Source organism: Erpetoichthys calabaricus, chromosome 12, assembly GCF_900747795.2.
Source record: "Erpetoichthys calabaricus chromosome 12, fErpCal1.3, whole genome shotgun sequence".
NCBI lineage: Eukaryota > Metazoa > Chordata > Cladistia > Polypteriformes > Polypteridae > Erpetoichthys > Erpetoichthys calabaricus.
In genome coordinates, this window is record NC_041405.2 from 107,568,781 (window position 1) to 107,586,903 (window position 18,123).

The 18,123-nt window shown below is 38.4% G+C and overlaps 1 protein-coding gene across 1 annotated transcript in view; it reads right to left on the bottom strand.

Moving 5' to 3' along the window:
- Positions 1-17,762, bottom strand: part of slc25a14 (solute carrier family 25 member 14) — a 49,906-nt gene extending 32,144 nt beyond the window's left edge. Inside the window, exons 1-3 of the mRNA XM_028815973.2 lie at positions 17,614-17,762; positions 1,826-1,910; positions 1,388-1,535 (exon numbers count right to left, since the gene is read on the bottom strand). Of these exons, the coding sequence (XP_028671806.1) occupies positions 1,388-1,535; positions 1,826-1,889 (212 nt within the window). The 5' untranslated portion in view covers positions 1,890-1,910; positions 17,614-17,762. The remainder of the gene's footprint in view (positions 1-1,387; positions 1,536-1,825; positions 1,911-17,613) is intronic.
- Between the last annotated feature and the right edge of the window lie 361 nt (positions 17,763-18,123).

The following is an 18,123-nucleotide window of genomic DNA, read 5'->3' on the forward strand; positions in this document are numbered from 1 at the left end:
ATGCACAGAATGCATCCACAAGGAATAAGGAATATGGGTGTTATAAACCTTGCAAACAGAAGACAAGCACATCTGTATGATGTCTCATGGTTGTTGTTCCAGGATAGAGAGTAAAAAAATACAAAGGGCCTAGATTGTGGATGAACTTGCCATACCAGGAAAAGGTTGGTAGAGAGCTGTCAGGCAGCACATTAATAGGCGGTCAGCACATGCCGAACTCACAATACTTTGGAAATGTGAAACTGTGCTGAAAAGTCATTACAGAGTAGTGTAATTTATTATACCTTGCGACCCCTAGTTGTGTAATATGACATCCTTAAGGTGACAGCATCAGCAACTGCAGATGTCAAATTTAACATTCCCTCCAACACGAAGTCATGTAATGCACCTCTAACTTTAGAAGAGACATCAAAAGGGAATGGCCACACTCATTCAAACTAACAGAGAGGAAACAAATACTCAAATAACAACTTTTTATAACTTTGGTGTGCAAAAAGGCATCTCTGAATGTACAGTGCATCTGATCTTAAAGAAAATGCAGTACTGTAACAGGAGACCACACTGGGTTTTACTCCTGGAAGCTAAGAAAGGATAGAGAGATTACAATGAGCAACAAGATCACCAAAACTAAATGACTGAAAACTGAAAAGACATTACCTACCTGGCATGACAAATGTCCAGTTCTGTTGCAGTATGCAGATGGTAGTGTCAAAATAATGTTCAAAAACAACATGAATCCATGCATCCCTGTTGGTGGTAGTGCAATGGTTTGTGACATGTTTTTATTGTCACTAACAGAACATTTTTTGAAAGCCACTGCGTATCTAGACATTGCTGCTGGCCATGTGCATTCTTTTAAGGCCACAATCTAAGCTTTCAAATGGATACTTCCACCAACATAACGCACCTTTGTCACAAACCATTCATCATCTCATGATGGTTCCATGAACATAGCAGTAAATTCAATTCACTCCAATGGTCTGCACAGTTTCAATAATTCAATGGAACACCAATGGAATGTTTGCAGAATATTCCAACATTCCTAAGAATTGTCTCCAGCACAAAATTGAAGAAAATCCTCAAGCAATTCAAACTATTTAAAGGGAAATGTGAAAGTACACATTATTAAAAAGGAGCAACTATAAAAATAATTTTCCACATTTGCTTACTCCAACACAGGCTCAGAAGGAACCTTTTGTTTTGCGATGTACTGTAGAACATGTAGCAAACTTGACAGTCATTTGGATTCAACAAGTTGACAAAATATACCTCCTGCCGAGAATCTATTACACTGTAAAGTGTTGCTGAAAAGTCTGTCAAAAATGAATACATGACAACTTCCAAAACATGTCAAATGGAATATACAGTATGTAAATAACAGACTTACCCTGAATATAACGCTAGGATTCCTTCTTCCCTCCCTATTCTCAGCAAGGCATGAAACATGCCTTTGTACCTGATTTGCGTATAATGAGCATCAGCAGTCTGCCCTTGAACCTGAAGACGGGTCTTAGTGAGGTCAATGGGGAAGGTACCTGCAAAGTGACAGAAGTGACAGACATAGTAATGGTAATGCAGATAGAGTAGACTAGGAAATAAACAGATGGCAAAAATTAAAAGCAAAATGTGTAAGGTAATGTTAAATTAGTTTAATTATTTAATATGGGGTTAAAGCAACTTATAGAAAACAAAAGTTTTCCAAGAATGTTGAATGTATATTGACACAGAATCATCTCCTCCACTTCACATGCAAAGGAAACAACATATACATTACTAAAAAAGCATACTACATAAGTGAAATCATATATTTCAAAGACAGACTTACCAAACTCTGCAACAATTGAAGCAAGGCCTCCATACAGGAAAGGTTTCCAATTAAGATTTGACATTTTTGAAACTAACAGGTGCCTCTGTGTGACAGAAAATTGACAGAATGTGTTAATCTGAAATGTACTTTAAACGTTGTGCTGCAAACAAATGCAAAAACTGAGTGTAATATTTAACCATTGCTCCAGCAGCAATGCAGAAAATAAAATACATGTTGAGCACAACTGAATGGCAATGAGCTGTAAATCACAAACTCACCAATCCAATCCATGCCATTAGGTGAATGTTTAACCTTGACAAGGTCATAATGCCTACTAGTTCTCCTTGTACTACTTGTAAAGGAATGCAATACACACTTTTGGATAAAAGCATTCTTAAAAAAAATGTCAAAATATTTGTATGATGAGTGATAAGTTAGTTTAAAAAACAATGAACAAATTCACCTTCCCGGAACATTCCAAATGTTACTGTTTTAAGCAATCTTGTTCAATTAAGTTTGTTTTTTGGCATGACAGATAGGAAACAAATGTCAAAAACAAAAGTAACATTCTATACATCATCCTAGGCTGATTAATAAAAATCTAAAATTGACTGAGTCCATGAGTATTCATATTGGATATTACAAGAGTTCAGGTTAAATATGCCTACATCATCTCCCCAAGATGTCTCCCAGTCAATAAGCCCCTACACCAAAAAAACATGAAGACAAAAGAACATTTACAGCAAATCTGGTGTAAGGATGCTCAAACGCAACAATCACATGAGAGGTAAGAGCAAATTTCCACTAAAAATCCATTAGATGGAATGGTGGCAAAGTAGTTAATGGTACTGTCTCACAGATCCAGCATCCCGCATTCAGATTCGTGCCCTATTGATATATTTGTGAACTTTACACATTCCTCTTGTGTCAGACTGGGTATGTCTATTCTGGTACTGCCATTATACTTCCATCGTGAAAAACATGCATGATTACGGTAGTTGGTGATTCCTTTTATTGGTGTTGGTGTGGGTGCATATGTGAATAAGCCCTGCACCAGATGCTACCGAGATAGACTTTAACGCCCTGCAACCCAGACAAGGAATATGAGAATGTCAGGTTAAAAATACCATAAACAATTGTAAGGTTCACTATAAAAAAATGAAGAAAATGTGGTATACCTGTGAAGCGGTGTTTAAAAGGGAATACTCAAAAACTGTGCATTTGATTGAGCATGGTGAATATTAGTCAAAAGCAAATTTGAAAGAACTACACTCTTTAGCCCTACATGCCCAGTATGTTTGCTTCATAAATATGACCTTAATGGTAAAACAGCAGACTCAGTATATGATGCACATATTTTATGGAGTTGGGGAAGGCTTATGTATGCCTAATATGTATGACCTTGTAAGAGGTGATATTATTTAGGAATTTCCAAAAAAGATGCATTTTATCTGGTCATTGTATTTGTGGAGCTAAAGTATTCTTTACATGCTAAGAAAAATCAAAGTCAATTTTTAAGCACTGTCAGTACTGTGTCATGCCTTTTTCTCTGACTTTTAATGATTTTCATAAACAGGATTGCAATGAGCAACTAAATTTTGGAGTGTACCTAGTCTGAAGACATAAGGACTGCACCTCTGTTATGTGAGGCTGATGCTGTCCTCTTGGCCCCTTCACCATGCAGTGGAGCAACCAACAAGCTGAGTGTGACACAGTCAAGATAAGAATCAACACTCAAAAATCTGAGATCTTAGTCCTAAAGCGTGCCCTGTTCTCTGCTGGAGAGAAAGAGTGACAGTTACGGCAGAACTACATACACCTACTAGAAGGTAATAATAAACTGAGAACTATGCCTTGAGGCAAAGCTCTACATTTTGAGACTGATCTGTTTTCTCATCAGTGGCATGGCGGCAGTGTGCTGCCTCACACAGTCAGGTTTCAGGCTACCATATTTCATACTTGGCCATTGTCTATGTCATGTTTGCATATTCCCTTTATGATTGTATGAGTTTTCCGCTCACTCCTTAAAAACATACATATTAAGTTAATTTGTTATTCTAAATTGGCTTCATGTACAGTAGATGTGTGCATGAGTGAGCCCTGCAAAGGACTGGTTCCTGCTTTATGTTCAAATTTACCAAGATATCCCCTAGCCTTCCACAAGTTAGAGTTAGTTTCAGAAAGTTGGAGTATGATATTTTGTTACAGTATGTCTACATTCACATCCACATTATATCTAATCCAAATCTGTGAATAGGTTAGCTTTTGCAACAAGTTCAGAGAGCATCATAAAGATTTTCGCCCTCTAAGAAGCAATAGTAACAATATACTAAAACAATGACATTAAAATAGTTCCAGTGTTCCAAAGGACCCACAATTATGAGAAGAAAACTGAGAAAAAATGCATTTCTCTGTATGCTAGGATGCAGTGGGGGTCTCGGGCACCTAATGTGTCTTATGGAAGAGAAAAAATGTTATATATTAGCATTAATGGCATATTAGCATAAACAGCCATAAAAGTAATTAACAGCTTCTGAAGCATTAGATTTAGCATAAATTAGAATGTCAAGCAAATAAGATATGTCAAGCAAATAGTTAAATAAAAAACATTAGTCATACTGCATTATTTTTAAGCTTGAAGCAAAATTACCAATATTGGAAAATGAAGGACAGAACAGAAAGAGAATGACGCACAGAAACTATTGAGGACAGAAGAAGGGGGAACATGTATACCTGTTGTTCAAAGGTTAGGAAGCTGAGGAACGATACCAATGACATAATATAGAAAAATGGTCCTGGTAGGCACGTGAGAAGCCAGCTGGAATAGTGAATCAGCAGAAACAGCAAAAGGCATTGCTACTAACAAGGTCAAGATGATGTAATGTATGGAAAATAAAAATTAAGTATATTCATGTATTAGTATAAATAAATATAGAAAAATATATAAGCATCAACCTTAGTGCAGATATTAATGCAAGTCATGCCTGCCAAGCAAATGATTAAATTAAAAGCACATGCCATATTTCTTTTTAATTAAAGCTTAGCTTTAAGCTACCAAGTATAAACTAGCTTGCAAGCCAAGGAAAGGGAAGTGATAAGAGAAAGCCCAATTATAGAAGAAGAAAATATTTGCCCGGCCAAAGCCAATCATAATAAGCAAAACAGAAAATAAAGATGGACAATAGACAGTAAAAATGCAGGAGGCCAGCTGCAGGGGGAAGTCAGGAGATAATAATGGTTCCCATGAGAACTGGAGGTATCAGCTGGACAGGTGCAGAGGGGAGTGAGAGGAAAACAGCAAATCAGCTAATTTGAGCGAGGTCGGAGTGATAAGAATTTACTATATAAGATTTGAGTTGTGAACTGTTCAGGGCTCAACTCAATTTGGCCGTATTGGGTTGAGTTCGTGTTATTATTATTGTTGTTTTATTGCAATAAAGCCACAGACTCTGTTTGCCTATCCTGAGTCCTAATAGCCTTCATTTCAGGTAAAAGCCTTGCGGTGACAATTTTTTTCCACGACAGTCTTTACCAGGTTTCTTTTTGTGTGGCAAACTTAAGTGAAAGATGTACAAAAACAATCAAACAGTTGTTGAACTGAAGGACAGAATCACAAAGAAAACTGAAGGAACAGACAATGCCTAGAGATTCTGTATAAAGGGGAATCTTAAATCTATACTAATAAAAGGCAAAGCCCTCACTGACTGACTCACTGACTCATCACTAATTCTCCAACTTCCCGTGTAGGTAGAAGGCTGAAATTTGGCAGGCTCATTCCTTACAGCTTACTTACAAAAGTTAGGCAGGTTTCATTTCGAAATTCTACGCGTAATGGTCATAACTGGAACCTGTTTTTTGTCCATATACTCTAATGGAGGAGGCGGAGTCACGTATCGCATCATCACACCTCCTACGTAATCACGTGAACTAAAAACAAGGAAGAGATTTACAGCACGAGTCAAACGCGGGAACGAAGGTAAATGACGTTAATTTTTGAGTGTCTTTTAATACTGTGTAAGCATACATATTAACACATGTGCAATTAAACGTGTGCATTTACGGGGTGATTTCTCAGGCTTAAAAGCTCGCCTTTTATCAAACGCGGGAACAAAGGTAAATGACGTTGTTGAGTGTTTTTTAATACTGTGTAAGCATACATATTAACACATGTGCAATTAAATGTGTGCATTTACGGGATGATTTCTCAGGCTTAAAAGCTCGCCTTTTATTAAAAAGGTAAATGCTAACTGTTTTCATTCTGAAGGGCATAAACCACGTTAGATTTCAGCCGTTAAACGCGCAAAAATGTCGGTACACCAGATAAATAAGTGCAACATATTATCAGTTGTATTGTATGCTTACAATACATATAGAAATGTGTTAATCGTTAACTAATAGTATGGGATGGTGTTTTTCGACTCGCGCCTTGATTTAAACGATTCCATGTCTTGGTGGGTTTGCGTAGCTTATTGTCAATATCTTTACACCTGTTTTTAAAACTTATTGACTGAAACGGGCTTTCACGAAAAAAGTTAGGGCTTTGCTACAGGATACACCCTCCACAAGTTAAGGAAGTAAAAATAAAAGGTATATATTTCTGTTTTATTTAAACCTTTTAAGTTTGTGTAAGCATACATATTAACACATGTGCAATTAAACGTGTGCATTTACGGGGTGATTTCTCAGGCTTAAAAGCTCGCCTTTTATTAAAAAGATAAATGCAAACTGTTTTCATTCTGAAGGGCACAAACCACGTTGGATTTCAGCCGTTAAACAAGCAAAAATGTCGGTACACCAGATAAATAAGCGCAACATATTATCAGTTGTAGTGTATGCTAACAATACATATAGAAATGTGTTAATCGTTAACTAATATTATGGGATGGTGTTTTTCGACTCGCGCCTTGATTTAAACGATTGCATGTCTTGGTGGGTTTGCGTAGCTTATAGTCAATATCTTTACAGCTCTTTTTAAGAATTAATTTAAAAAGGTTTTCTTTTCTTCTTGATAAAAATTTAAAAGCAGTACTTCGCCGGTGCGAAGCGCTCACTTCACTCCCTTACGGGAATCGAACCTCGGACGTCAGCGCTAGAGGCGAAGCCCCTAAAATTGCGCCACGACGTGTGGTTCGTTTATTTGACAGCATGTAGATCGGGGTAATTACATTCACGGCATTCGTAGTCTGATTCACAATCTGATTGTATGGGTGGTTACCTACCAGGTAACGCTTATGGTTAGCCAGCAAGTCAGCTCGAAGTGATCACTTGAGTAAAGGCAGCTTCACAAAAAAACAGATCCTTAACAAATTGTTATTAGTATATTTTCTCTCAATTTAAAAAGGTTTTCTTTTCTTCTTAATAAAAATTTAAAAGCAGTACTTCGCCGGTGCGAAGCGCGGGGATTTGAGCGACTGACGCATACAGACATATTCATGAGTGCAGGTACTTCGGAAAGAAAGCACCATGTAAACCTAAAGTTTAAATTAAGTTCATAGACCTACAAAAGGTTGCCATTGATTTGAGGCAAGATTGCTTTTCTCCTGTACAACTATAGGTTGCATTCTCAAGAGTGTGCTTGCACAGCTTGGTCATATTACAACCAGAGTGCTCAACTGACAACGTGGCATAAAAACAGAACTATAACAATCGTAAAAAAAAGAAAAAAAAAAAGCGAAGAACCCTTGCATTTAATAAAAAGGCTCCTTCCTTGGCGTTCGTTTATAAAACAGCGGAAAAGCTGTGTTAAGGCTGCTTCACAAAAAAACTGATCCTTAATATAGATATAGATATATATGGATATAGATATATATATATATGTATGTATGTCTATATATATATATATATATATATATATATATATTTATATGTAAGCTTATAAGTACTGCCTTACTTCTCTTTAAGAAAGGAAGATGTAATGATACTTGATTTAAACGATTCTATGTCTTGGTGGGTTTGCGTAGCTTATTGTCAATATCTTTACACCTGTTTTTAAGACTTATTGACTGAAACGGGCTTTCACGAAAAAAGTTAGGGCTTTGCTACAGGATTCACCCTCCACAAGTTAAGGAAGTAAAAATAAAGGTGTATATTTCTGTTTTGTTTAAACCTTTTAAGTTTGTATGCATAGCCCCATTTGGCTGTTTTAGTTTTTTTTTTCTTTCTTCAGTAATGTTTAATCTCCTTAAAGAAAAACAACATATGCATTTTACTTTTTTTGTATCTCTTTAGTAATTTTTTAGTGTAAAAGGATAACCAGTATTTAAACCTTTTATGTTTCTTTATAAAGTTATTTTACACAATGTTGAAAAATTAATAAGAAAGCTACATATTTTGGTAGCTGCTGCTTTAATTTTCAATGAAATGAAAAAAGCTCTCCAAGAGAAAACCTCAATGAAGAAGAAACAGTTTGCACTATCTAAAAAGGAGAAACCCTCATTTATAAAGGTTTGCTGCAGATGACTTAACTGAAAATAAATTAATAGTTCCTATGTGTATAATACATATTTATCTATTTGACTTATGCCTTTATCCCAGCAACTTGCAACATCTGAGGTACAATTTGTTACATTACTTTTGTTTTTTGCAGCACAGGCAGGTGAAGTGACTTCCTCAGGGTCACACAGTGGTGTCAGAACCAGGATTTGAACTGACAAGCTCCGGGTTTGCTGAAATATTACTGAAGAAAGAAAAAAAAACGAAAACGGGCAAATGGAGCTATGCATACAAATGTCCATCCATCCATTATCCAACCCGCTATATCCTAAATACAGGAGCCAATCCCTGCCAACACAGGGCACAAGGCAGGAAACAAACCCCGGGCAAGGTGCCAGCCCACCGCAGGGCGCACACACCCACACACCACGGACAATTTAGAATCGCCAATGCACCTAACCTGCATGTCTTTGGACTGTGGGAGGAAACCGGAGTACCCGGAGGAAACCCAGACAGACACGGGGAGAACATTCAAACTCCACGCAGGGAAGCGAACCCGGGTCTCCTAACTGGCACCTTTCACTGCGCCACCATACCGCCCGCATACAAACTTAAAAGGTTTAAATAAAACAGAAATACATACCTTTATTTTTACTTCCTTAACTTGTGGAGGGTGTATCCTGTAGCAAAGCCCTAACTTTTTTCATGAAAGCCCCTTTCAGTCAATAAGCCTTAAAAACAGGTGTAAAGCTAAACTTGCAGCACCGCTATTCAATTACACTTGCCTAACGACTCTCCTAAGAGGAAATACTGTGGGATCTGGGCATCCATCAAAGCACCAATCACAGGCCCGATTAGAAAGCGGGAAGCTGTGATTTGTCGTCTCCCTCCCATGAAACAATCACAGCCCGTGTTACAACGCACTATATATATATATATATATATATATATATATATATATATATATATATATATATATACATACATATACACACATATATATATATATATATATATATACAGTAATCCCTCGCTACTTCGCGGTTCACTTTTCGCAGATTCACGACTTCGCGGGTTTTTAAATACAAGTGATTGCCCGCCTATCGTGGAAGTTATGTTCCAGACCCATCAGCAACAGGAGAAAGTCTGCAATATAGAAAGACCATATAAATAAACATTTTTATAGTTTAAGCCTTAAAATACCCATCCCACATGCTTTAAACACATGTAAACTTATAAAACACACTTTGTTAACACATACGATATGTGGATGTCAGGCTAAGGATATGAGTAACATCTCACTATTATAAAACATTTTAACTTCACGCAAGACAAGACAGTGAGACAGGAGAATAGGTGCTGTACAAGCTTTTAAATTATTGACACGCAGAGCGACAAGCAACACAAAGCCAGCACAAAGTCCACTTCTCCTTAGCGTTCATTCAGCTTCCCACCCTCTTGACAATGAGAAGTGGCAGGAGCGTACTGCGCCTCCAGGGAGGGGGGTTTGAGCGAACGTGCGTTCAGCCCTCACACACCCCCACTCCTCCTCCTCCTTCCCAACGCGCAGAGGACAAGCAGGCATTTTGGCAGAAGCAGCACAAAGTCCATTTCTGCTCAGCGTGAGTTCAGCTGCCCCCCTTCACAAAGCGAGTGCAGACACATCGACGTCTGATCGCTGCGTGCAGTGTGCAGTGTTGGTCTGCAGTGTTTAAGAATGTAGAAAGTGTTTAAGAGCATAGAAGTGTTTATAAGAGTGTGGGAAAGGTTAACAAGAGAGTGAGAAAGGTTTATAAGAGTGTGGGAAGGGTTTATAAAGCCTTAAAATATGTATAAATAATAAAATAAATATAGGTCGCTACTTCGCGGATTTTCACCTATCGCGGGGGGCTCTGGAACGTAACCCCCGCGATAGGTGAGGGATGACTGTATATATGTGTGTGTGGATGTGTATATGTATATATATGTATATGTAGATATGTATATGTATATATATATGTTTACATAACCTCTTTAACACACTACTTCTCCGCTGCGAAGCAGCGGGTATTTTGCTAGTAAAGAATAAAGGAACATATTGATAGGGGTGGGACTTACTGTAAGTGTTATTTTTAGCACTAACTAAAAACTAAAAATCCTTTTGTACTTTACTTGAATGACAGGTACTAACAGTTGCCCACTGTTACAATTACAATGAAACTATAATAGTTTGAAATGCACAACCTGGGTACCCAAGATGACCTTAAAAAGCTTGGAAATTCCTCGGAAGAATTAGCTGGGGGCAGTGAAATCTGGTCTAACCTGCTTAGCCTGCCATCACCATGACCCTAATAGGACAAGTAGATTAAAAGTGAGCAAGTAAATTATGTATGGCAGTGAAAATGATCCATCTGGACATTGACACATTGTTGGATATTAGGCTTTATTTGCTAAGCCTTCTAAAACATTAACCAATACACACATACACACACACACGATCATTCCATCCATTTCATGGCCCTTCTAATCAAGTTCAGGGATGTACGGATATGTCACCTATTACTGTAAGGCAGGAATTAGCCCTGGACAGGGCATCACTCCATCACAGGACACACTTCTGTGGAAACCCACACCCATTGAAAACCAATTTACAATTGCCAAGTAACCTAACATAAAGTAGTGTTTGGGATTTCCTTGAAAAGCTACCCAAAGAACCCACAAAGACACACAAAGGTAAAATATTCATACTCCACACAGACAGTGATCAAGAGCAAGCCTTCAGCAGCCAAGTAGACCAATGTGCCTGCCCTACATTCTAACAAGTTTATGTTTTTGAGTTTTAGAATATTCACATTTGATCAATTTTACTGAAATTTAAGTGGTTCAAGTATAATGAATAACCTTACACACAGGAAAAGCTGTGGGATCAGATGGTGTCAGTCCTCAAGTTCTTAAGGCCAGTGCTGACCAACTTTGCGGTGTCCTCCATGACCTTTTCAGTCTGTCCCTAAGGCTTTCAGAAAATGCCACTGATGTGGAAAACATCCCGCCTCTTCACCTAATGACTACAGACCAATGGCATTTACATCTCACATCATGAAGACATCTGAGCGACTGGTTCTGGATACATACATCCTCTTGTGGTAGACTATGGACCCACTGCAATTTGCCCATCGAACAAAGACTGGAGTGGAAGATGCAATTATCTATCTGCTCTGCAAGGCTTATTCTCACCTGGACAAAGTTGGTAGCACTACTATGATTATGTTTTTTGATTTCTTCAGAACCTTCAGTACCATTCAGCCATTCCTGTTAAGGGGTGAACTCAGAAATATGCAGGTGAATGAGCCTATAGTGTCCTGAGTAATAGACTATCTGTTGGGCAGACCACAGTTTGTGAGACTTAAGGACTGTATTTCTGATAAGGATATAAGCAACACTGGAGCACCACAATGAATAGTCCTGTCTCCTCTTCATTCTGTACACCTCCACCTACAAACATAACACCAGATCATGTCACCTGCAGAAATTGCAGACGATTCTGCAATTATGGGGTATACTGATAAAGGGGATAAAACAGAGAATTGGTGTCAGGTGGAGGAGTTTTTTTTTTTGGTGCAAAGAGAACTGTCGGCATCTTAACATTAGTAAAACCAAGGAATTGGACAGACTTTTGCTACACCAAAGAGCCCCTATGTGTAGTCACTATTCTAGAAGTGGATGTAGAGATGGTCCACTCCTACAAGTACATAGGGGTCCACATTAATGACAGGTTGGACTGGTCTTGGAACACACAGGAGCTATATAAGAAAGGGCAGAGTAGGCTTATTCCTTAGAAGACTGTGTTCTTTTAATGTGGGGAATGACATCCTTCACAATTTTTATACATCTGTGAGGGCCAGTGTGGTTTTCTAAGCTGTGGTGTGCTGGGCTGGTAGCATCACTTCAAGAGAGGGTTAGGTTGAGGCTCACAGAATCAACAAGCTAATTAAAAGGGTAAGCTCAATTATGTGACATACTCTGGACCCCCTGGATATTGTAGCGAATGACAGAATTAAAACAAAAACTGAGTGCCAGTATAAACAATGCTGCACATCCTCTCTCTGACATAATGACACTGAGGACTTTCAGCCAACGAATTATTCAGCAGAAGTGTATCCAGAAACAGCTCATTTATACCAGCGGCAACACAACTGTGACAATCAAGTCAGAACTTCTTTTCTTTTTAATTTTCTTGCTTTATAGACATTCTGGTGTGTGTTCAGGCCAAAGTGTGTATGTATATTTCTTTATTTTCATATCTACCTATTTATGTATTTGAAGAGCTTATGTAAAAAGTGAAATTTTCCCTTGGGGAAAAATAAAGTTCTGTCTGTCTATCTATCTATCGATCTAGTACAAAGATAAGCTGTAAAATACCAGAGGTTAAAAAAAGCTTAGGTTACCAAAGACTAAAAAATCATGTAATTTTCAGAGTTGTGCCAAAATGCCTTTTTCAGACAACAAGTAATGGGTTAAAAGCTTGCAGCTTTTATACAGCAATGGAAATAAATTAACCACTTATGCACCATATTTCAAAGTTGCGTACAATACAATAAACTCACAAGTCAATCAAAAGCAATAATGGTATTTTTACATAACCAAAGGTGTCTTCTTTCAAATAAATCCCAAGTTTCTATGTTGTCTGCTCACTTTATTAAAATATGCAATATTCACACATATACCCCGAGTCAAGCAGCGCTTGACTGTAGAGTTAGTCTACATTTATCAAATATCCCATCTACACTTAGCAGCACACAGTGAAAGGCTCATTACCATTGGATAGCTGACGTACAGAGCGTTCTAAGGATGTATAGTTGCCTGTGATTGGTCATTTGTACTACATGTCACAGCTGTGTGTAAAAAGCAACAAATATAATGCCTATGTAACAGCTCATCTTTCCACACCATTACACACAAAGCTTGAGGCAGATCCTGAGCAAACTTTTGACTTTATTAGTAACGACATGTTTGATGAAATGGGCGGCACGGTGGCGCAGTGGGTAGTGCTGCTGCCTCGCAGTTGGGAGATCTGGGGACCTGGGTTCGATTCCCGGGTCCTCCCTGCGTGGAGTTTGCATGTTCTCCCCGTGTCTGCGTGGGTTTCCTCCGGGCGCTCCGGTTTCCTCCCACAGTCCAAAGACATGCAGGTTAGGTGGACTGGCGATTCTAAATTGGCCCTAGTGTGTGCTTGGTGTGTGGTTGTGTTTGTGTGTGTCCTGCGGTGGGTTGGCACCCTGCCCGGGATTGTTTCCTGCCTTGTGCCCTCTGTTGGCTGGGATTGGCTCCGGCAGACCCCCGTGACCCTGTGTTCGGATTCAGCGGGTTGGAAAATGGATGGATGGATGGATGTTTGATGAAGCACTCGAGGCTATGCTTGATTTTTAAGTACTGCACAGTATGACTTTGAAGCATTGCAGTGTGAAGTTTTACAGTTTTATGGTTCAATTACCATACTTGGAAGCTGTCTACTACACAGCCTCTCTATGGTAGTTTTTTGGGTATTGTTCTTTCAATTTCAGCATACAGCACAGTAATTGTTATGCTGTATTTGTGCCTTTTGAACATTTTTGCAAGGACCCCACAATGATCAAATGCCACTGAATCATGCCACTTGCATCACTGTGTCACAAGCATATAAGAGAGAAAAAAAAGACAGTTTCAGCCAGTGACTTGTTCAAGGTATAATTTACCCACCCTCATCCCTCCACCACCGAAGGGATAGGCAGCACTGTGAAGTATTTTTATTCTATACCTACCTTTATTCACCCTTGGCTCCCCCACCAACACCATCCCCACCCCAGGAAGGAAGAAACAAGGGCAATTTCGAGAAGGAAATAAAATTGAATGGTCGCCTGGGGTCAGGAAGACTGAAGGGAATGCGATTAGAAATGGGATAAAAAGTCTCACAATGCTGTATCAGTCACTTCAGTGGTGTCACTGGGAAAGAAGTGGGAGGCTGATTACACTGTGAACAAGTTTCACATGCTCACAAGCCTGTGATGGCTCCCAGGGACTCCAGACATTCTGCCTCTATAAAAGCAATATTGGAACAGTGTTACTTCACCCTGTGAATCATTATTTGAACAAAGTTGCACTGTATATTGCTATCACAATGGTGAGAAAATGACAATTAACAAAGGAATACCGACAGGCCATTATAATCCTTAAAAATGTAGGACTGTCCTTTAGAGAACACAAGAAACCCAAGGTATCAAGGACAGTACAATTTCCCACACCATCAAAAGGAACTTCGAAACTGCAGGAAATTCTGACAGGAACAGGTCTGGCAGACTCAGTGCCATAACAGAATCACATAAATAACTTTCTGGAGTCAGCAACTTCAAGTATAGCTTAACAACTGTGAGGTATCAGTATGTCCAATTTATTGTGTGTTCTATTCTTCCATTATTGAAGCTGTTAGTGGTTCCTGGATCAGAAAAGTATTTTTTTTTCTTATTTTGCAATTTTAGCAATGGCTTTCTTACTGCCACTTGAACTGTCAAACAGTCTTGCTTACTTTGCCTACTGTTAATCAGTGCTTGAAGTAGTTTTCCTGTGACGCATTTATTACACAAGCAATATATAACCAATTAATAAAACATACAGGTGTAATATATTTTTTTTCTATTTTTTACTTTTAATAGCTAAAACCTTAACCTATGGCATCATACAAAAATTAAGAATCATGCAATACATCTGCATGCTTGCCAACATGGTGAATAGTTTCAATTCATTCAAATTGCCCCAACATCATCAATGCTTAAGCTTCTAATACACTAGCTGCCTAATGCAGTTGGCCCTTGGTATCTGCTCAGGATTCGTTCCAGAACCCACTGCAGATACTAAAATTCATGGATAGTCGAGTCCCTTATATAAAATGCCATAGTATTTGCATATAACCTACACACATTCTCTTGTAAACTTTAATCATCTCAATATTACTTATAAGAGTCCTAACACTTCCATGAATTTCAGCTTCTTTCTGGCTTATTGTGTGAATACTCAGTTCATTATTACTAACCTTACAGCCCACTTAGGCAAGTGATATGCTGATTTTCAAAAGATTTAAGATCTTTATTTTCTCATTGAGAGATAGCACTTTATGCTCCCTCTTATGGCCTGCTTATACTCGGGTACAGTAAAGTCATCAGACTGGCACCAAGAAGACAATCAAATATGTGTATAGAGGATATAAAATTCATAACACGGTTTATAAAGGTGAAATAGTGGAAGCATCATTACGGAGCCTCGAGTGGCAACAGTGAAAGGCTGGTATGTCATCCCCACCCTGTCTCCCACAGTGGTCCTTCTCCCAGAAGGTACACCTACATGTCATTTCATTTGCATGGATTCAGCGTAGTGCTCAGTGCACAGCAAAATCAAATAAAGTTCTGCCTTGTAGAACCTTCAAGTTTTTGTTTTTTTCAAAGATTATCAATCTGCAGTTGGCATTGATGTGGAACCCTGGAACCCACAGATATGGAGGTACGGCTGTGCAAGTGTGCTACTCTTGGTTAAAATACAAGTCAACATCTTTATTTCTCAGTTGCTTAGCATACTACAGAGGCTTATTTTCTTCCACAGTTTCATCAGCACGAGTTTTTGTTTTCATCCCTTCTCTGGCAATCTGACCACAGCATCTGGCTCTATCTTTTACCATTATAATCAATGGAAGCTTAGAAACTCAGGTTAGTTAACTGTAATTTAATATGCAGTCTAAGACTCGTTCACTTCTAAAGTTACTAAAGAACTTCTACATATCCACCATCAAAACTTTCCTGACAGGAAGTAATACCGTCTGGTTTGGAAACAGCAGGACTGAAAAGCTATGCAGAGACTGATAATGTCAGCTGAACACATCATTGGCTGTGCACTCTCTAACTTCCAGGACATCTGCACCAAGTGACTTCCAGGACAACTACACCAAGTGACTTCCAGGACAACTACACCAAGTGACGTCAGGCCAAGGCAAAGAAAATTATCACATATACCAGCCATCCCAACAATGGCCTCTTCTCTCAGCTGTAATTGGGGAAACGCTATCACTACCTGAAGGCCAGCTCTCACAGACCTATGACGAAATTCTTTCCACGGTACTTCTACATCCAAATGAAGACAGTGTCTACAGCTATCTGATGCTAAATCTCTTATACTGTTATTTAGGTTGAGGTTATTCATTATTTGTTATTTATTTGTATAATTGTAATGTAATGCATACTATTATTGCCGTTTAACATAGTACTTATTGACATTTATAGTAATAAATTTCATTTATACACTTTGTGTATGAAAATATGCTTTACACAAAAGTTGTTCCCTTTATATATAACATATTTTAATTGCTAATACGAATTTGAAGGCAAAGAATTTTTGCATTATATGAAAACATATCAACCTTCATTTTATAAATGATGTTTTAAGGCAGCTACGTACGATCGTTCTAATTTAGACAAGTTTGCACGTTCGCCTCCTGACTACATATGTTTTTCTCCGATATCTCACATACGTACCTTGCGCAAAATGCCACACCATAGCGTCGCTGAGATGGATTATGTGGGGTACATTTATTTCAAAATAAGCATGATAATCTAACTGATCTATAGCAAAGGCATAATGTATATATTCATGGGATGAATCGGTAATATTAACAGAGGGCACTTAATCTATTAAGGAAAACATGAAACTAATTTAACCATACTAAGAACTGAAAGCGAGGATACTGAGATGTTTGAAATGATTATGATTTGCTTAGAGAGAATATGCTGCAACCGATTCATTATTATGTGTAAAATGGAAACCGCACAGAATGTCAACACGAGGTTAGTAAGTGTCTTTTCTCTATTTGTTTTGTTTATACGTCAGTAACTCACAGAGCTTACTCGTCCACGTACAAGTCTTGTCTTTAAGCCAGACAATGACAAACAACAAACATAGTTTAGAAACGTATACGACTTAACCTGCAACCCTCTCATCTAACAGCTTATCAAACACGTTTTAGGCCCACTATGCCAAAGATACGCCTACTTATATACTCTTTCAATTTCATTGGACTACGACATGGCCAATCAAATTACTGTACAATTTAATTGGCTCTATTTCGCCGGTATCGCAGGTTTCAGTTGTCCCTACCTTAAACAGAAACGAAAATATTTCTTCAGGTATTTGCAAGCCGTTGCAAACAAGAGATACATAAATGTAGCTGGAACCTAATTAATTCTGTTTGTTTTGTGAAATCAGTTTTAAGTCAGGGAAAATGATTTGTATTTGTCCGAATAACCTTGCAAAGCAAGCCTTAGAATCTGCAGAACAGTGCAGCTTGCATAAGAATATTTATATATGGAGGTTTTACCTACCTGTCGGCGAGGCCCTTGTTAGAAAGGAATCTGTCACTGCACACCAGGAATGAGTGCTTTCGAAACGTATTAGTTGCTAAATGTAATAATGTGCACATATATGATTATTTATATACAGTACACCCAAGCATTCCGATGGTAGACATCTTCCCAGTGTCTTTGAGCAAGTGCGCAGAAGCTGCCGGGAACTCATCTCGCGCACAGGAAGTGTGCAGCAGCCGCGGCTCTTCCGCCGTGTATGGAGATTTCTCCATTTGTTTCCCTTTTTTACTTTCATACATTGTTTCTTTGATTTTATCTAACATTGTTATTGTAATCATTTCTATACATATTCGCCTAGGATTTATAGAAAAGATTGAGTCTGTCACCAGCGAATTCCCAGACCTATAAGTATTACGCGATCTCGAGCACCTCGTGTTACTGTGATCTCTGTATATTTATTGGCATGTAAGAAAGAAAATAAGATCTGTCATATGACGGTATACAAAGGTACAGTATACAATGGTACAG